General features: G+C 38.4%; 2 protein-coding genes across 28 annotated transcripts in view; one reads left to right on the top strand and one right to left on the bottom strand.

The window, feature by feature from the left end:
- DCP1B (decapping mRNA 1B) overlaps positions 1 to 17,970 on the bottom strand; it is a 41,174-nt gene that overhangs the window by 16,196 nt on the left and 7,008 nt on the right. For both annotated transcript variants that reach the window (XM_048301201.1, XM_048301202.1), the window contains exon 4: positions 1,483 to 1,549. In XM_048301201.1, the coding sequence (XP_048157158.1) occupies positions 1,483 to 1,549 (67 nt within the window). The remainder of the gene's footprint in view (positions 1 to 1,482; positions 1,550 to 17,970) is intronic.
- CACNA1C (calcium voltage-gated channel subunit alpha1 C) overlaps positions 12,598 to 17,970 on the top strand; it is a 465,784-nt gene continuing 460,411 nt past the window's right edge. For 12 of the 26 annotated variants that reach the window (XM_048301178.1, XM_048301187.1, XM_048301188.1 and 9 more), the window contains exon 1: positions 12,600 to 13,089. In XM_048301178.1, coding sequence (XP_048157135.1) covers positions 12,960 to 13,089 — 130 coding nt within the window. In that variant the 5' untranslated portion in view covers positions 12,600 to 12,959. Of the gene's footprint in view, positions 13,090 to 17,970 lie in introns of all 26 variants that reach the window. The other 14 variants (XM_048301184.1, XM_048301191.1, XM_048301172.1 and 11 more) reach the window with 3 other exon arrangements.

A 17,970-nucleotide genomic window follows, 5' to 3' on the forward strand; every position in this document is an offset into this window, starting at 1 on the left:
CATCAATTATTTCTTGGGTCACAACTGACTCATTTTAGAGCTGTAGGATATACAGCAAAACCAACAAACCCCACAGAACAAAACCCCACCCCTGTCACAGTCTGTGTTTCACACTGTTTTGTCACTGCAAAATGAAAAGCAGCAGGTATTACTTTAAAAAAAGGATCTATAGAGGAAAGATGACTACCTTCCCATCCAGGATTTTATCACAAATCCTATCTGGAACATAGTGGTAGGAGAGTGAAAGCAGTTTGCTGTGAACTGGGATGTGTGAGGATGAGCCTTGCGGGGATTTTTACAGAAATGGGCTTTGGGGCCCTTGGCAACTTTGGCAATCAAACTTGATGTCACTCCTCAGCAACTTCTGGCTACAGAAGCTGTTAAAGACCGAGACAGATGAGCAGCAAAGGAGATTCACAGGTCTGGCAGGGCCTTTGCACTGTGCTCTGTTAGTCCCTAATGCTCGACTGCATCCTGTGGGTTTCCTTGGGATGCCAAAGACCCGGATCAACATCATCCCTCCTGTCCGTGACAGGACTTGTGTCTGTGGTGTGTCTACCCCTATACACCACAGACAGCTGGAACATCCAATCACTGCCTGCTCCTACCCAGCCCCTTTACTACATCCTCCACATTATAGCTCTAAAAAAATGTACATTGCATATGCTGATAAAATCTGGACGACTTCAGCTCCTTCCTCCTCCAAGCAAACATGGAAACCTGCAGAACACAGTCCTAAGAAAAGGCTCCCTGCAAACAGTGCAGAATGAGCCCTGTCCATCCTGGACACGTGAAGAAAAGAGTGATACTGAAAACAACTACCCATATGACATTCTAAGGTTAAAATACAGCTGAGAACACAGTTCTGTGTGAAATCTGCACCTCTGGCTGGACTGCAAAAGTAAAGTTTGTGTCATGTGTATAAAACCACATTTTTATGTGTATGAAAGCAATGACTTTAAAGCTAACTGAAGTCTTGCTTTAAATGCCAAAAACAAAGTGGGTTTTGTATATATTGCTAATAAATGAGGAAGCAGGAATTCAGCCATGATGTACAAACAGGACAAAACCCACAGAAATTCTATTAATACAGCATGCCCTCCTGATATCCTGCACTTACCTTGATATCAGGAAAAGAAAAGATAACAATATTAAAAAATAAAATCTCCCCAAATTGAAAAATACATGAAACCCCCAAAGAATACAATTCTTTAAAATAGATCTCTGAGTCATCAGGAAATAAATCATATCAACTGTTACACTCTGATGTAGCTGGAGAGCTGCACTACAAATTAGAAAAAATAGCTGCAATACAGTGACTTATTTCTGATTTTATGAAATGCAGGCTTGACACTTGCAACAAATTTAATACATATAATCTTAAAGTAGAAAGGTATGATTATTCCAAAAACATAAAATGTGCATGTATGTACAGAAATACATACATAAATAGCACAGAATTCTTGTTTACCCATCACTTACTTTTTCATGAGCTCTGCAATTCTTTGGCATTCTTCCTTGTCATAAAACCAAATCCCATATATGGACACTGTAAATGCACATCAAACACAAACCATGAGCATCTTCTCAAACAGCAATTCTACCTGGTAGATATTTAAATGTGACCTGTAAACGAATTTTAAAAATTATTTCCATCTTATATTTTCCCATCTAGAAACACAAAATGACACCTCAGATCCTGTAAAATCAAAAAAGGTCAAAGGCACATCTCCAAGCATGTAAATTACAAGCTCTTAAATATTCAATTAAGGCAAAGGTATTTGATCCTTTTCTTCAGAACACTCAGCCAGTGGGGTTTTCCTCTTTAAAATCTTTTTCTCTGTCCTTTATTTCAGTTGCCATACCATGTCCATTAGACTCCACTACCAGCACACAGCAGGAGCATTGCATGCCTATGGAAGTAGGAAAATCTGTTTAGTTTTCAAACAATGTTCAGGTCTATTTTATATAGCATCCAAGTTGGTGGAGTCGTATGAACATACCTCTGCCTCCCTGTAGATTTGCTATAATTCTGCCCATTATTTTCAACAGCAAATGAGCAATTATCTGTAGCCAACCCCAGTATTAGAAATCTGTATTTAAGTTCAGATCTCCTCTGAATGAGAGATTTGAATTTCCTGGTAGCTCAAGTTTCTCAGACACACACAACACAAATGAAAACATCATGATGGTAAGAACCATAAGGGGACTGGAGTTAGTGCAGGTTCCACAGTCATTCCGAACTGGGAGCTCTTTCCACTTGCACCCATGCTATATAGCCTGGGGAGGACAGCTGGGAATCAACCCTCAACACTGTCTCCAAACAATCTGTCCACATTCGGCAGGGCAACTGTCCTAGTTTTAACCTCAGGCATCTGCGGTGAGAAGGGGAGACAGAAGCACTTAAAGGCTTAATCCAGATCTTTCCCTGTCCATCACCACAGCCTGGGGCAACGTCCATGTTCCCAGTAACAAACAAGGAGATCCTGGCTTTCCTCCTCCTTCCCTCCCTACCCTACGGCAGGCAAGAGTCGTGTCAACCTAGCTAAGAATTGGCAGCTCCTAACATGTCTTCAAACACAGTAGAGGCTACATTTCATTTGGAAATGGATTTCATTTGAAATGGGTTGAGCACCTGTTTAAAAACAATTGCAACACTGACCCTGATGATGTAATATTTCCTAATAGTAGGAGAGTCCAAAAGCAATACCTCCTTCAATTCCACAGAGCCAAACCCGTGGCATGTGAAGTGTACCTTGGCTTTGTTAATGCTTGGAAAGAAAATGAATGTACAGCTGCTTGCAAGAGACAAGTATAATATTTTCTCCATTCCCCCCCAAATTTTTAGCTGTGTGTTATCTTCTATAGAACTAAAAATGGTTCCAATTCTTTAATACAGCATATTGGCAAAAAGTCTAAAATATCCCACAAACCAGACATCCTGTAGCCATACAAAAATTAACTTTTAAAATATGCACTGTCCTTTTTATGATTATTGAAAAGTGTGATGATTTCTATTATTCACCTAAAAAAGGTGAGTAACATAATATGCACCAGTGGTTCTACAAATGTGCAATGTAAGAGCTGAACTGCACAAGCAACCTCAGCTTTTTGAACATAAATATTAACATATGCATTTCAAATACACATAATATTCCAGCATATTCCAATGGGCATCCAGTAATAAGCTGTGAACCTGTCGAAAAGTGTGCGAACAACTCATGAGGTTCCAGAACGCTGAGCTGTTATGCAAAACTTCACATCCTTCTGATGAAACACAGTTGAAAACTTGTTGTCCAAAGCACAAGTAACTCCATATTCTTCAGTGCAACAGCACAGCAAGAAAACTGAGAACCCCAGACAAATCAAATTTGTTTTAATCAAGATTCTTCTTTTTTATAAAACAATATCCAGTAGAGAACTGATGAAATTTTGGCCATCTGCTCCATCTTCTCGAGTTTTCTTCTGTCTACCACAGCTGGTGGCATCATCAATATGCAACACAGGCTGGACAGCTTCACCTTTGGCCAACAGAACAGACCTGTCATAAGACTATTTATGAATATCTCATAAATCTGAAAGCTGGCGGTCCCTTGGAAATGCTGCACTGCTTCTGGCCATTAGAAGCTGAAAGACTCAAACCAACAGCAGAAGCAAGCCAGTTTACCTCAGCTCCGAGACAAACACAAGTAAAGTGATAACCAGAATAAAAGACTATTCTGGATTTTCCAGAACTACAACTAATATTTTGAAGAACAATTGCAACAAATACAACCCGATTTTGGGTCACAGAACAAGGACGCTGGGTCTGTGCCACCAAACCAATCCACACCGCCACCCAACAACATATCCCATCTTAACTCCAGTTTTAAGTCGGGATACTGCAGATCCAGAGACCTTTAGCCTAGATGTCAGCTGAGCTTCAAACACACCCACATTTACTTTCTCACCTTGGTTAAATATATTTTCAAGCCAGATTAGGAAGCACAGCTGAAAGCAAGCTAAGACCAAAGCCCAACATCCTCTGAGCTTAGAGGTCACCCAGTAAGTGGTGAAATCTTTCAGAAGTGGACAGTCCTACTGCTCTTCCTTCCACAGTGCTCCCATCTGTCCAGAACAGATGAACACTTCAGAAACACACCGAGAAACAATCACTCAGCTTGTGGCAGCACAACATACCCCCAGCTCTTTCATGCATGTGAGAATGAGGGACCAGTGAGAACGCAGTAACTTGTGGAAATCTGAGATACGTGGAGTAACCGTGGCATAAATTCACAGTGCAGTGGTATATTCTGCTGTAATCCCTATTTAAGAGAAAAATGTGTAAATAGCAGTAGTAAGAGTAAGTATTAATGGCCTCCATCTTGATTAATGATGAAGACAAAATGGCAAAAGACAATTCTTCTGTGTGTGACAACACATAAAACCCCACAACCAGAAATCTAAGATGATAACGAACTGTAATTGCCATAGAACCCGGCACACTCGTACACACAATGCAATTTCACTGCAAGCTTTCTACCAGCATGAAAACACTGCGGGTCTTATCAGGATTAAACATAAACAGATTACTTTTATCTGCCTTCCCACTCCATCAGACTGTTTGACAAAATAGAATTCCAGATCTAAGTATCATTTGTAGAGTGGTAATTTCATGTTCATGTTAAAAATGAATCACGAAACATCAGAGGCACAAAGCAAATTTTTCTACTGCCACACAGAAGAGGAAATATTAAGTCACTTTTTGGCCCAGCTTCAACCATAAAGTTATGTAAGAAGAGATTATTGTAAAAAACAGAAAAAGATAAAATCAAACCTGAGTAATGAATTGATGACATTAAAGGAAAAAAAGTGCCAAAATTACATTGTTGTTAACAAGATTACACAAAACTATGACATAATGCAGCTATGAAATCAAGAAGATCCAATTAATATTGAATGGGAAGCTAAATAAATTACTTAAATAAACTGACTGAAATTATTAATTAGTAAGGGATATCAGTCTTTAGAATTTTTAGAATTTGAGAAAGGCAGGCTACTCATAAATCGAAACTGAAAAATTATAACAAAATCTGTGAAGCTCCTTTAATAGCTCAGTGATTGAATTTCAGGAAGGACACTATTTAAGTTTTAAATCACGACTTCAGAGCCAATTCGAAAGCTTCCGCCTTACAATTTTCATTTTTTGGCTACGGATTTCTCCTGTCCTCACAGACACTAGAACACTTGATACTATTTATAAGCAGAAGCTGACAGCTGCTATCTCCCAGAATTACAGATAACAATTTCTAACCTCTCGATACTTGAAACATTCGTTTGGTTATTATGATAATACGGGATTTCTTACCAACTTCAATCATTCGTGTTAAGTATTCTGTTAAAAAGAAAGGCATTCTCTAGGATTATTTTTTTCCTCTTCATTATGCCAGTGATTAGATTTTTGTCTTCTGGATAGACATTTCCATTATCAAAGCTTTTGTTTCAGTGTACCTGCAACACGTGATTTTTAAGCTTTTCCTCCACAGACTGCACAAAGTCTTTAAGCTTGGTAAAGACGAATACAGAAATAACTACTGACTAGAGATTCCCCTGTACCTAGGAACTGTTTTATACTTGCTGGTATTAAAAAAGTAAACAAATTCTTAATTTTTTTGTTTTATTCTTGATTTCATGCTTAAGGTATTTTACTTCATGTATAGTCTAGGCTCTTGCTCCTGAATATGTAAATCCACACTTGGCTATGTTAAAAAGAAGTTCCTGTATCCATGTCTTGCAAGGCAGGCAGACACCTTTATGTTGCTCATCTTTTCTCTCTGCTGTCTACCATCCATGCAATATCTGACCCTTCAGCAAACTACCAATGCTTGCATTTCTTTCTCCAGTATTTTTTAAACTACTGCAGCCTCCAATTGCAGGAGGCTTTCCAAAAAAGAACCGAAGTGGGTTATATCCACAACAATGGTTTTCAGTCTATGAGTTTGTAGTTTAAAAAAGGAACTAAAGCATGCCATGCTAATTTTGTGCTCTTCTGCTCCAATATGAGTGTGTTCCTCTCATCCATGATGTTTTACAATCACAATACAAGCATATGAGGTTCCTTCTCCTTTGCTCAGGCTCACGTGGTACAGGAGACCTGCCTGTTGAAGCTCTGCATCCTGCTCTCCAGCATAGTGCATGAGAGGACTGCAACAAGGGAAAGAAAATATAAAAAACCTGCAGCTAAGACAGCTGCACACTATCCTGGAAGGCTGAATTCCATCCCAGAGATGTTATGCAATGATACACAAGCTGTGAAATGTCATCTGAAGTGGCTGCACAGGCTGGGTATGCTGCATTTCCCAGGGGCTGAGTTGAGATCCTAGACCTGGGTGCAAGATTTGAGTGCATGACCTGCAAAAACACCAATCATCCCAATCCAAGTCTGTAAGAAGTGTTTTTGAACCTGTGAATAATAAAGACACTGGAAAAATTTGGCTTGAGTAATTAAAATCAGATATTCCATATTTAATTGGTCTCTAATTGTAACCACTCTGCCCTAGGATCCCAATTTGTGAAATGGGAAAAATAACATTCCTAATCTGAGCAAGGTAAAACAGTTTGGTTTGTTCACGAGTTATCAGCTATTATAGTGATGATCATTGGAGAAAACAACAAGAAAACCCAATAATTCTGTCTCTAGTGCAGAACTTCAGTGGTACATAACAAAGAAAGTGACCCATGCATCAGTAATGAGAAAAAACCAGAATACTGAGTAGCCTCTGGATGTGAACACCAGCCCAACTATTTGATAACTGAAACAAAGTCCTTATTGCAAAAGAAGACAATCACACAATATAAAATTCCATAAACAGAGAGATTGCACAACCAACCTTAATGCTGGTATTTCCTGGTTTAGGAGCCCTAAAGTTCTTCTAGCTCTAAACAGGCTTTAAGTTCTTTCAAATGCAAAATTTTTCTCTTTAGATACTTAAACCCAGAACACTAGAAAAAACCCCTTCAGTTGTATCCTATTATACCAAATTGATAGAAATGTGGCTCATCAACAGGACTGGGATTTTTAGGCTTCTTGCTTCTTGAGATTGTGCAAAGCTGCACAGTACAAAATATGTATTAGGTAAATGCATTTGTTTCTAAATAGTGGAAATTCCTCTCTGGCTATATCCTGTTATTTCTGGAAGCTTTTAAAGAGAAGTCAAATTTTTTATGGTTTCTCAGGCACAAAAATTTCGATAAATTGAAGCAAGGTAAGAGTTTTTCAAACAATGAAAATGTGTATTTTGATATGAGCTTCACCTAAATTCCTGAAAAGCTCTGAAAAGGCCCTACCTGTTAAATTATCAGACACTTGCTCTTTCATTTAAAGGTTGATAAAGCTCCTAACCCACTTAATTGGAGAACTGTTAATAAAGACAGAAAAAAGGAAGACTTGCTATTTCCACTATCTCAAATGTTTAAAATATTATATATGAACAAGCAAGAAAGAAGAAAACTCAAAACCCAACCAAACCAGTTATTAAAGGAAAAATAATCCTACTCAGAGACATGTTAATGCCAAGCATTGATTACACATGGCCAGCACTGATTACACGTGGCCATTTTTCAGCTTAACCAGTGAAACTCAAGTGAAGAAGGAAGTGCTTAAGCAATTTTATTGAAAAAAAGCAAACACAAAATATGAAGCAACAAAACCCCCAACAAAATGAAAAGGCCCCTCCAGACCCCTTCCCCCAAAAGCAAATGGTTTGGGAGTGGGCAATGATTGGCAATGCTACTCAAGTCAAGAATAAGTTCCTCACTACCATCTGTTTGTGCTTGGAACCATGCCTTAAAAGTCAAGACAAAATTTTTGTTAATAGAATGGACCCTGAAATATTCCTGCCATCATCTATCAGTCCATGAAAGTTGGGGGACCAATTTGCAGACTTCCAGATAGAGCCAGCAAATATTTCTGGTTTCATGAGGCAAAAAAAAAGGGACAGCACAGACACAGTGGATTGTTTAATAAATCTTATCTGTGGCTCTACTGTGAGAGACTGACTTCAGGCAGACTTTAAATCCAAATTTATCAGAATTTTTTTGCGATGAAAAATCAACTGTGTACCAGTCAAACAAAACAGGGTCACTGGAAAGCCCCCTAAACGGCCTCAAAGCTGAAGTTCTGTTAGCACTGCAGGAAAATGTAAAGCCCATTGATCCGTTTATTTCCATAAAGCTCAGCAGATCTAAGGGTCCATCAGCAGGTTCTTTACTTTTTTTGGAAAAGAGCCCAAATGCAAACTGTATTTGCAAGATTTCCCTTAAATATGCCTTCTGTTGATGCTACAAGAAATTTTTAGTCATGACACAGGAATAGCATCTATGTTATGATCCATCTGGCTTAGAGAATTTATTTTTTTCCCCCCACACCACTGGTTTTCCAGTCACCTCCTGCCATTGCATCATCAGTTCCAAATAATTTTTAAATCAAGATGGTGCATGACACTGAAATTAAGGCAGGAAGGCTGTAGATGCCAGGCTATCAATTTCTTAAATAACAAGTTGGTCTTAATAAATATTTTTTTCTTATAAATAGGCTCTCTTAAATAACAAGTGGTTCTCCTTACTATTTCACAGTAGACTTCCAAAATGTCCCCATCAGACTAGAGCTCCATTGCCTTTTGTAATGGAAATGACTGAAGAGTCTCACTCAAGGAGTGTAAAAGGTAAGTGAAGAGGTACTAAGAGAAACGAATGGTGGGTGAAAGTCCTGTTCTAGTTTTGATAGAGAAAAATGATAGACACTGACTTTAGAAAGGTAAGTGAAAAAGTCTGCAGCAAAGCTAAAAACTACATCCACATATCCTCAGCCAACACAAGCATGGTTCGTGTGAAATGAAAACCCATCAGAGAAAGGCTTACTGGAAAACAAGTGCAACTGCTCAACATCTGAAACAATTCTCTTTTTTAGCTTACCTGTGCTCTATATTCTCTGCTAACTTTCTAAAGCAAACAATAAAACATGTCTTCAACGCACCGAAACGAAGCCAGGCCCTGATCTACAGAACTCATCCGAACACAACACAAAAATGCCTTACACAAATCTAGGCTAAATATAAATCCATACCTTCCAGCAGCAGAAAGGCTTACACTAACAGAGCACTGTCACAAGTGGAAGAGGTTCAACTAGAAACCTTTTCTTGATTCTGTGCACTTCACTCCTACCTAGTAACAAAGAGCAAAGAGAACTCTCCTCAATCAAGGGGACAACATAGCTTTTCCAGCCTGGGGACAACAGAAGAACTACTTTTATTGGAAAGAACAGAAAGGAGAGCTACCTTCAGTGTCTCAATTTCCATCCCTTTTCTTTCCACCTGCCTTCCACTATGTTAAGAAAAGCAGCAGCTTCTGTATGTTCCTTGTGGAGTATCTGGGCATCCAGTCCCATGGGGAAAAGGTGCTCTGCTGTGTGTGACACACACAGCTGGTAGAGGACTCACCAGGATTCTCACATTAAGGTTTTCATTTATAATTTAGTCCAATCTAAGAATATGTTCCCAATTATTTTTAAAGTGCATCTCTGAGGTACCTGCCAAAGGTACACCTCTAATTCCACAGCTATAGGTAAATTCAAGGTCACGTTGTTTTCCAAACTGACAGTGCCATTTTCCAGTACATCTGAAGAGAGGGGGAAAAAAGAGAAGACGATTTTAACCTCAAATAGGTGTTCAAGAGCATGTCATGTTTTCCTGAAACCTGAATTTTTACTATAATCAGTATGATGAGCTGTCACTCCAAATGGTTTAACTCCCACAAAATAATGAACTTCAAAAAGGCCTTCATGAGGAAAATAAGCAACCTTAACTATAGATGATGTTTCTAATTCTGACTGTTGTGATCTCATCTCGTATTTCTTAACTGCATACCTTCAGATCCTAAGTAATGGAAATACATTTGCAGATCTGGACTAAGTTCTTAGCCTGCAACAATAAAAGTCTAAGTTACTTGTATATACTTGTAACAAGAAACATGTAAGAAATACCCTAAGATCAAGAGAATTTCAACCCCCTCATTTTTGTATTTTTCCATTTGGATACTCTGTACACACTATCATTTTGGAGGTAGGCAATTGTTTGATTTTTCCTACACCATCTCTAGTTCTAAAATGCTTAGAAGAAGAATTAAAAAATTCACACAGAAATAGGCAAAAGTCAACTACTCCTCCTGAGATCTCACACAGCTCGTATTTACAGCGTATCTCATGCATTCCCTTTTATTGCTTTGCCGCAGCCTGTTAACATGTTATACTCAACACATTAAAGAGTTCTCTGCTGTTCTGTAGCCATTCCTTCTCTTGCAGTCAGCTCTTACACTGCCTTCAGCAACATCTGCTTGGCTGTAGAGCTGCAGACAGAAACTTTTCAGTACAATTTTTAGCAATATAATACAACTTCCAGGCACAGAAAGGACTTCCACTGCTCTCACAGAGTGACAGGCAAACAGTGATAGGTTTACTCCAGTTGTGAGTAGGTTCACACTGTGTTCACAAGCTAAATTTCACCCTGAAGCCTTTATCATTCACATATGGTCACTGCATTTTTACGTGCTTGAAACGTGAAGGATCGTTAAAGTACTAATATAAATGTTACACCTGCATTTTCGTTGTGAAATTGAAATTTAGCAATTTCTTTCATGAAGATACGAATACCATCCCTTTGAAGTACCTTGCTGCTTTTTTCTTTTAATTACTGTAATTCTAATTCACATTTGTATATATTTTAAAATTTTATATTAACTGCTGAAGTTAGTGTTCAGGTTACAGAAGAGTCAGTAAACTTCTGAGTATTCTTGCACACGAGACATTCTGTGTGCAAGAATACAGAATGTTGTGTGTACAAAGAGAGAAACAACACACCCCTGAGATCAAATTTGTCACCAAGCAAATGAAATTTAACTAGTAAACAGTTTCTTATTTAACCTGTAATTCAACAGAAAAGAAACCCCTCACAGTTATCAAATTCATTTTATATTAGCAGCTAAACATTTCACAATAGCAGCACTGGGAGGTAGCCTGCAACTTCGAATCCCTGATTATAGAGATAGTTATATTTAAATAAAAATTTGGGATTTTTGCCTTGGACTATTTTCACTGCAGCAACTGTATTATTTCCACACAAAGTACAAATGCATATTTCATTTTGCTTCAGAAGTCAGCAGTGTTTTACTAGCTTATGCATAATCCTTTAGGAGTAAAACTTCAGGGTTATCATCATCTCCTTCCTCAGTCTCTCCCCTCCTTCAGCTTTTAACTCTCAGTGCAAATTTGAACATCTGCTTTTCTTTCTGTTAAAGAGGGTTAGAGAGAGAGAGAAATATTCACATGAGAGAAACCAGAATAAGAACAACAGGTAACAATAAACAAAAAGTAGCAAAGCCCTGCAGGAAGACATACCATACCTTACAAAAAAAATTCCAATGTCATTTCTCTCCTTTTTCTAATTATTATGAAATTTCATGAACTTGTTAATTGAGAGATGCTACATGTTCCTGTATAGAGGATTTAACACTGTATGTTGTTTAGGAAAAGAGATTGAAATGTTACAGAAAGGCAGTTTGTTTGGCAGAGACAAAAGAATTGGTACAGCTCATCAAACAGAAAGTCCATACCCTAAGACAATGGCCAGCAGCAGATGATTCACAGAAAGAATCTTCTGAGTCCCTTTATTGTTGACTTCTGACCTGAAGCATGTGTCTTACATCACTTACTTCTTCTTTTCCCCCTGGCTACAGAATCTCTCTGGTTGGTTTAATGCACGTAAATAATACCTCTGTTATGCAAAGGGACTACTAAACCAGGCTCCAAAAGTCCTAGGCATATGTATGTCCAAAATAATGAAGCCAGAAGGAAAAACCCACCAGGGTATTTTTTCAGACTGATTTTAAGCAATGCATTACGATATGAAGACTTTGTATTTTATTAAAGGAAGCTCCTCTGCAAACCCAACAACTGGGTTGCAGCCACAATGATTAAAGCAGAGCAGGCAGCAGGCATTCAGCCCAGTGCTGTTACTGGTTTGTATGCCAGTTAAGACAAAAAAGCCATGCTGCATTTGCAGCCTGAGTGGAATTCCACTGGAGCACTTGCACCGTGGTTCTGTATGTAACACATTCCTTGTCCTTTAAAGGGTATGCTATCTTACACTTGGGAAGGGTTTCTTTCCTTTTCCCTCCTGTAATTGAAAAGTATTCTTTACTGCCGATTTAAGGCTTGTTTTGACAAAGAGAGCACTGATGAGGCACTCAAGAGCTTGTATTAAATCAAAGTTAGACAGAAGTGAGCAGCTTGTATATGTGCTGTGGGATACACTTGCTCACATATTTATCTTCCATGTTTTGAGAGAAGGTTACAAATATTTTTATACACATACACACACATATAAAAGAGTGTGAGTAAGCAAGCTCACATTCCAAGAGAAGTTTTCTGGCTATGTCAGGAGCGTAGTCCACCCTCTGCTAAGCAAACCTATTTTTTTCAAGCACAAGAGGATATTATCAGAGGAGCCCGTGTGGACATACAGAAACCAGAGATCGTCATGGCTCGCTGAGGTGATGAGCTGACGGGTGGACGGCGCCCATTATCTTCACTCCTCAATCCAAGTTTTCCTGAAAAACGGACAGAGGGAGGAGAAGGCTCCAACTGAGTGTAAGGCACAGAGGACAAGCAAAGGATTAGGAGCGAACAGCAAGAAAAGGAAGGAGAATGCAAAAGATATTGCAAACATTTCAAAGAGCTAGAAAATAGTTCCTAGATGAGAAGATCCAGTTGTCAGCAATTTAAAACAATATTCAGGTTTTAACTTCTGTACAAGGCTATTACATAAAATAACTCTGAAGCAAGAAAATTAACCAAAAGGAATGTGCCTTCACTATCTCTAGAAAATACACTTAGGTTCAGCTGCTTCAACGCTCCTTGGAATTTAAAAATGTTTCAAGCCTTGGTTCGGCAAGCGTATCACCCCCTGGCCAGCCACCAGCCAGGGGAACCCAACACGAAGTACAAGGGGAAGGTGGTGCATGAAACTCAGCTGAACTGCTTCTACATCAAACCTGGAGGTAAGACAACATCACCCACTTGTGTGCACAGAACCTGTACTGCTAGCTGCCAGGAGTGTTGTCCTCATGTTTAAATAGAGCAATCTGTGTAATGTAGGAGACTACACTAATGCCTCGCAGCAGTATTTGGTGATAATGTACTGTGAAGCCCTAAATGTGTGATCACACCACCACAGGATCTAGATAATTCTGGTAATTCTCAAATCTGGGGAGTTAAGTAGATGGATGGTTATACATGGTAGATGGATGGTTATATCTTGGTTATATATTGTATTTTGAGCATCTAATGAACATTGCTTCCCCACTTCCACTGTGACATGATTAAAAAAAAGGAATGCAAGTATAAGAAAAAGAAACAAAAGGGTTTTTTTGTAGACAAAGAGGCTAAGAAGTTTAAAACATACAAAAGCTGGAAATACTAAATACATGCGTGCGTATGTGAAGGGATTAAGCTGCAAAGGCGGTTACACAAGGGATTTGTGAAAAGCAGCCAGCTCTGGCATATCCTTGTTTGCAGGAGAAATACATAGACACTCATGTACGTACTGCCCCTGATCCTGAAACACTTCCCATTTTATGCTATACCAGGAGGGATGTGTGAAGTAGAGGCTGTACAGGTAGCCACATGAAAATAACCTCTCTGAAAAAAAATCATTATCTGTTGCAAGCCGAACTCTTGAGCATTACTGCATCATATGCCTATCTTATCTTGAAAAGACGTCAGGAATGCCCAGCACTGGCACTACACTCTCCACAGTAAACCTCCAGACAAGCTAATTTGTTGCTTATATGCTGACATCCATAAATGGGAAACAAAGACTGTGTTTAGCAGATATATGCAGTATTACTCTCCTGCCATTCCATACAGAAACTCATCACAAAGGTGGGATGCTTGATACATGCTTCTAACTCTATTCCATATCCTGTTCCTACTGATTTGTTTGCCCAGGCAGAGCTACAGCTCCCCCATGCACAAAATAATTACCAGCCATCAAAAAACTACACAGCTTTTTTATCTTAGCTCCGTAGCCTGTTTCTTCTCGCATGGCATAAAGCTGCTCTGACTTCCAGATTGGGCTGAAACTGAAAACCTACATTAGGATTTCTGCACTTCTTTTCCTTACACTTTTTTTAAAGCACCTCCAACACGCAACAGAACACATCATTAGAGCAAAAAGATGGCTGCAGTCATCGTATTTACAGCTGCAAAAAGCCACTCGACAAATGAAAACCATTCTTAACTGCTTGCTTTGTTCGGTCAAAGGCTTCCACAATTGGCACCAAATCCTCAGGGTAGGAATGGTGAGGAAGAAACACCTGAAACATCCTTTTTAGAAAGTCTGAATAGAAATACCTATGCTGAGATGGGCGGTGTGACAAGGGACGTGGTGTTACGCATCAAAAAATTAAAACTTAAGGCCTTCAGAAGTGGTGTCTACAGCTTCCACTGAAAAACATAAACTGTATTTAGTTTGAAGGAAAATATGAATAATAAGGCAGCCCTGGAAAAACTAAATTTAGAAACACTTATTAGTACAAACTATTTTGCTTTAAAAACAACAAACAAAAAATAGTTTTGCAGTTCGTCCTCCTTTTTTTGTTTTTTAATATGAACTGTAAAAACCTAAATCATAGAACATTTACTCTCCACAATACACAGAAAAAAAACCCCCAAACACCCTAAAGCTGAATTAACTAATACCTGCTAATCCTAGAATCACAGTAATAATTTAGTTTGGCTGGGGTCTCTGCAGTTCACTTAGCCCAACCTTCTGCTCAGAATAGTGGCAGCTGCAGCGTGAGAGACACTTAGGGAACGAAGAAATCATGATCAACTACAAGGTTCCATAAAAAACCATATCCTATGGCAAAAATAAATCAGTTGATTTATTTTTAATTAATATTTTTGTTCACTTCCCTATGTTAGAAATCCACTCCCCCTTCCATAGATTTAAGCAGAGTTTAGTTACAGGTTTCAAAACCTGTAGTTTGTGCACTCTAGAACAGGCAAGCCAAAAAGCTACCAGACTGCAAAATCCTAATTCCTGATGTTAAAACCCACTTCCCCTGAGCCAGCACTGCTGCATGTCCATCTATCCCCAAGTGCAATATTAAGTTATACCATCAAGTTATAATAATATTTTTATATCGCAGCAGGCAGGCATTAAAGATTTTCAGGTATCCTTGAAAATTAAAATGAGACAGGAAAGCACAAAAATCTAATATATAAATGCACATATTTTATGGTTCTAGTGATAAAAATGTAAATTGGTATCTATACAATTTCCGAGGGGCAGTTTATTATTTTTCTTGACATTCTGAAGTAATTTTTACCATTTTCTAAGCACATTAAAATCATTGGTTAGTTGAAGTATAGACCACAAAGGCAGGAACTACATGGGAAACGTAGTAGAAAATTAGTAATGCTTTTATCTATGCTTTTACAAACTGGTTTATGAACAGATAATTTCTGAGTGTAGGTACAAGGAAGTCAATAAACTGAGTGCTAGAGGCCACCTCGCATGAAAGAAAAAATTATCAGCACTATGAATCCAATAAATAGAGGCAGGAAGAAACTGGCTCGCTTCTCTCAAGAAAATCTGCAGATGACAAACTATAAAACAGTTAAGTTGGACAGAAACTTAAAAAGGTTTCCAAAAAAATGCATGCAACATGACAAAGCTCATGCTGCATCCTTCATCTTCTGGGTTTAGAATCAACTCGTACGGAAACATTAATTATTTTCAGCGTGCGTGTTTTCTTTGGAAATTTAAAAAAGGGAAATAATGCCTATGCTTAAGAGTGTTAGCATTCCAACACTCAGCAAAACTGAGGTTTCACTTTAAGGTCAGGAACATCCAGGGAAGATAATCATGACCTCTGCTGCTGTTCTGTCTTGCTGGATACACGATGAATTTTTAAAATGCTGACCAAAGGAGAGAAACTGGAATGGAAAGGAGGAGAGATTTGTTTGTATCTCTGAGACAAAAATGTCTCCAAGGACAGAACCTCAGGTAAACCACAATCATTTGTATTCTGCACAAATGGCAGTAGTCAGTCCAGGCTGACTTTTTAAAAAGAGCTTTACCCAAAACTGTTTAGCAAAAAACCAGGCTGAGAAGAATACATCCCGAAAAAGGACAAGGCCCTTCTGCCAAAACTACTTTGCATTTCTACAGTATGGGTTGACACTTCTGTTTCAAACTGACAAACACTTTTCAAAGACTTTTAAACTACAGAAATATTTTCTTCAACAAAACATGCAGGTTGTAGCAGGATGGAATAATAATTCTGCAAACAAACTTAACCTTAAAAAAACTGGTTTTAAGTTATTCAGTTGTGACAAAAACACCACATTTTGCTTAATAATGCAGCAACAGAAAGCCATTTCTGAATCAGTAGACCACTGAGTTTAGAGAAAAAATAACACAAATTGGAAAAAGTTAAAACTATTTACAGGTATTTGTTTCAAAATTCTGAAAGACGAATGAGCATTTGGGGAATAATCAACTGAATACACATTTCAGTTTTCTGCATTTATCCTGTTGGGGTTTTGATACTGGACCTGATAACGCATGTTGGCAGGGAGGAGGCTGATAAATAAGGTTCTCCTTTCTAAACTGACATTTTTACCCAAACCAAAAACATTGAACAGAAACTACTACATCATAAAGACAAAGGCTGGAATATCTATTTTGCCTGTCTCAATGGACCAAGTAGTAGTTTATTGGTCAATATACAGAAGACCGAGTCTAAATATACACACGAGTAAATTTAACCACCAAATACTTGTTTCATTCTCAAATTAGAAAAAAAAAAATCAGAATGAATAATAGGTTTAAAATACTGTATTACATAATAACGTAGTATAGACTATGAACACATTTCAAGGGGAGAAAGACACCATGGTAGCCAAAAGACTGTTTGTCATCATATTTTACATGTCACTCAGATTCTCTTCTTTTTGCCTCCTACTTTCCCTTCAGAAGTAAACTTTATAAGTCTTCAAGCTAAGATGCTCTTTACAAGAGAAATGTCACTTGCAGGGTCACTGCAGAGGTGAGACACTTATTATCCATTTGTATTTTTACCAGGATGTATCACCTTAGAAGGGTGAACTAAAATGAGCCATGATCAGCCTCAAAAGAAGATGAGTTGTTCTATTTGAGAGGGCTCATGGATGCTGTAGCACAATCTAAGAATGAAAAATAATAGTTTGAGGAAAATAGACACTGTTACCTTTTCCTAAACATTTTACAATCACTTGCCCTCAAGCATATATTTAGAAAAATTTTCATACATAATTATGAACGACGGGGGAAGAATAAAAAATACCCACGAACAACAGATAAAACCCACAAAATTTCTTTAGACACCTGGCAAACTTCCCTCTCCCTCCTGTCCCATTTACCAGATGTCTCTGCAGTGTAGGAATCTGGGAAAATAATACCAAATTTTCAGGGTTCTGATAGACATATGGTGGCAGGTTAAACTGCAGAACTGAAACAAGTGTGAGGTTATGTACATACCACATGCGTCTGCACAGCTTTGCCCAAACCAGGCATGCCTGTACTCCTTGCTGAGCCTCTGCAGAAGGCCAAATCCAGCAGACACATCTCACTAGAAGGCTTTATTCCATGGCAAGCTTAGGAGATGACATGAGCAAAGCCCTTGCTACAATGTGGCACAGAAGTAAAAAGTAACTTCTGTGTCCAAATAGGTACAGAAACTGTCAGAGAGAATTGGTTGACGTGTCACACAATTCTTCTCCACTCAATATAGCATAAAAGCACCCAATTAACCTGTATCAGATCATTGTCACAATTAGCATACTATTTTAAGGTAGGATCTTGTGTTCTTGGCAGCTGAAATGCTCAAGGT

The sequence above is a fragment of the Corvus hawaiiensis genome, chromosome 4 (genome assembly GCF_020740725.1).
Source record: "Corvus hawaiiensis isolate bCorHaw1 chromosome 4, bCorHaw1.pri.cur, whole genome shotgun sequence".
Taxonomy (NCBI): domain Eukaryota; kingdom Metazoa; phylum Chordata; class Aves; order Passeriformes; family Corvidae; genus Corvus; species Corvus hawaiiensis.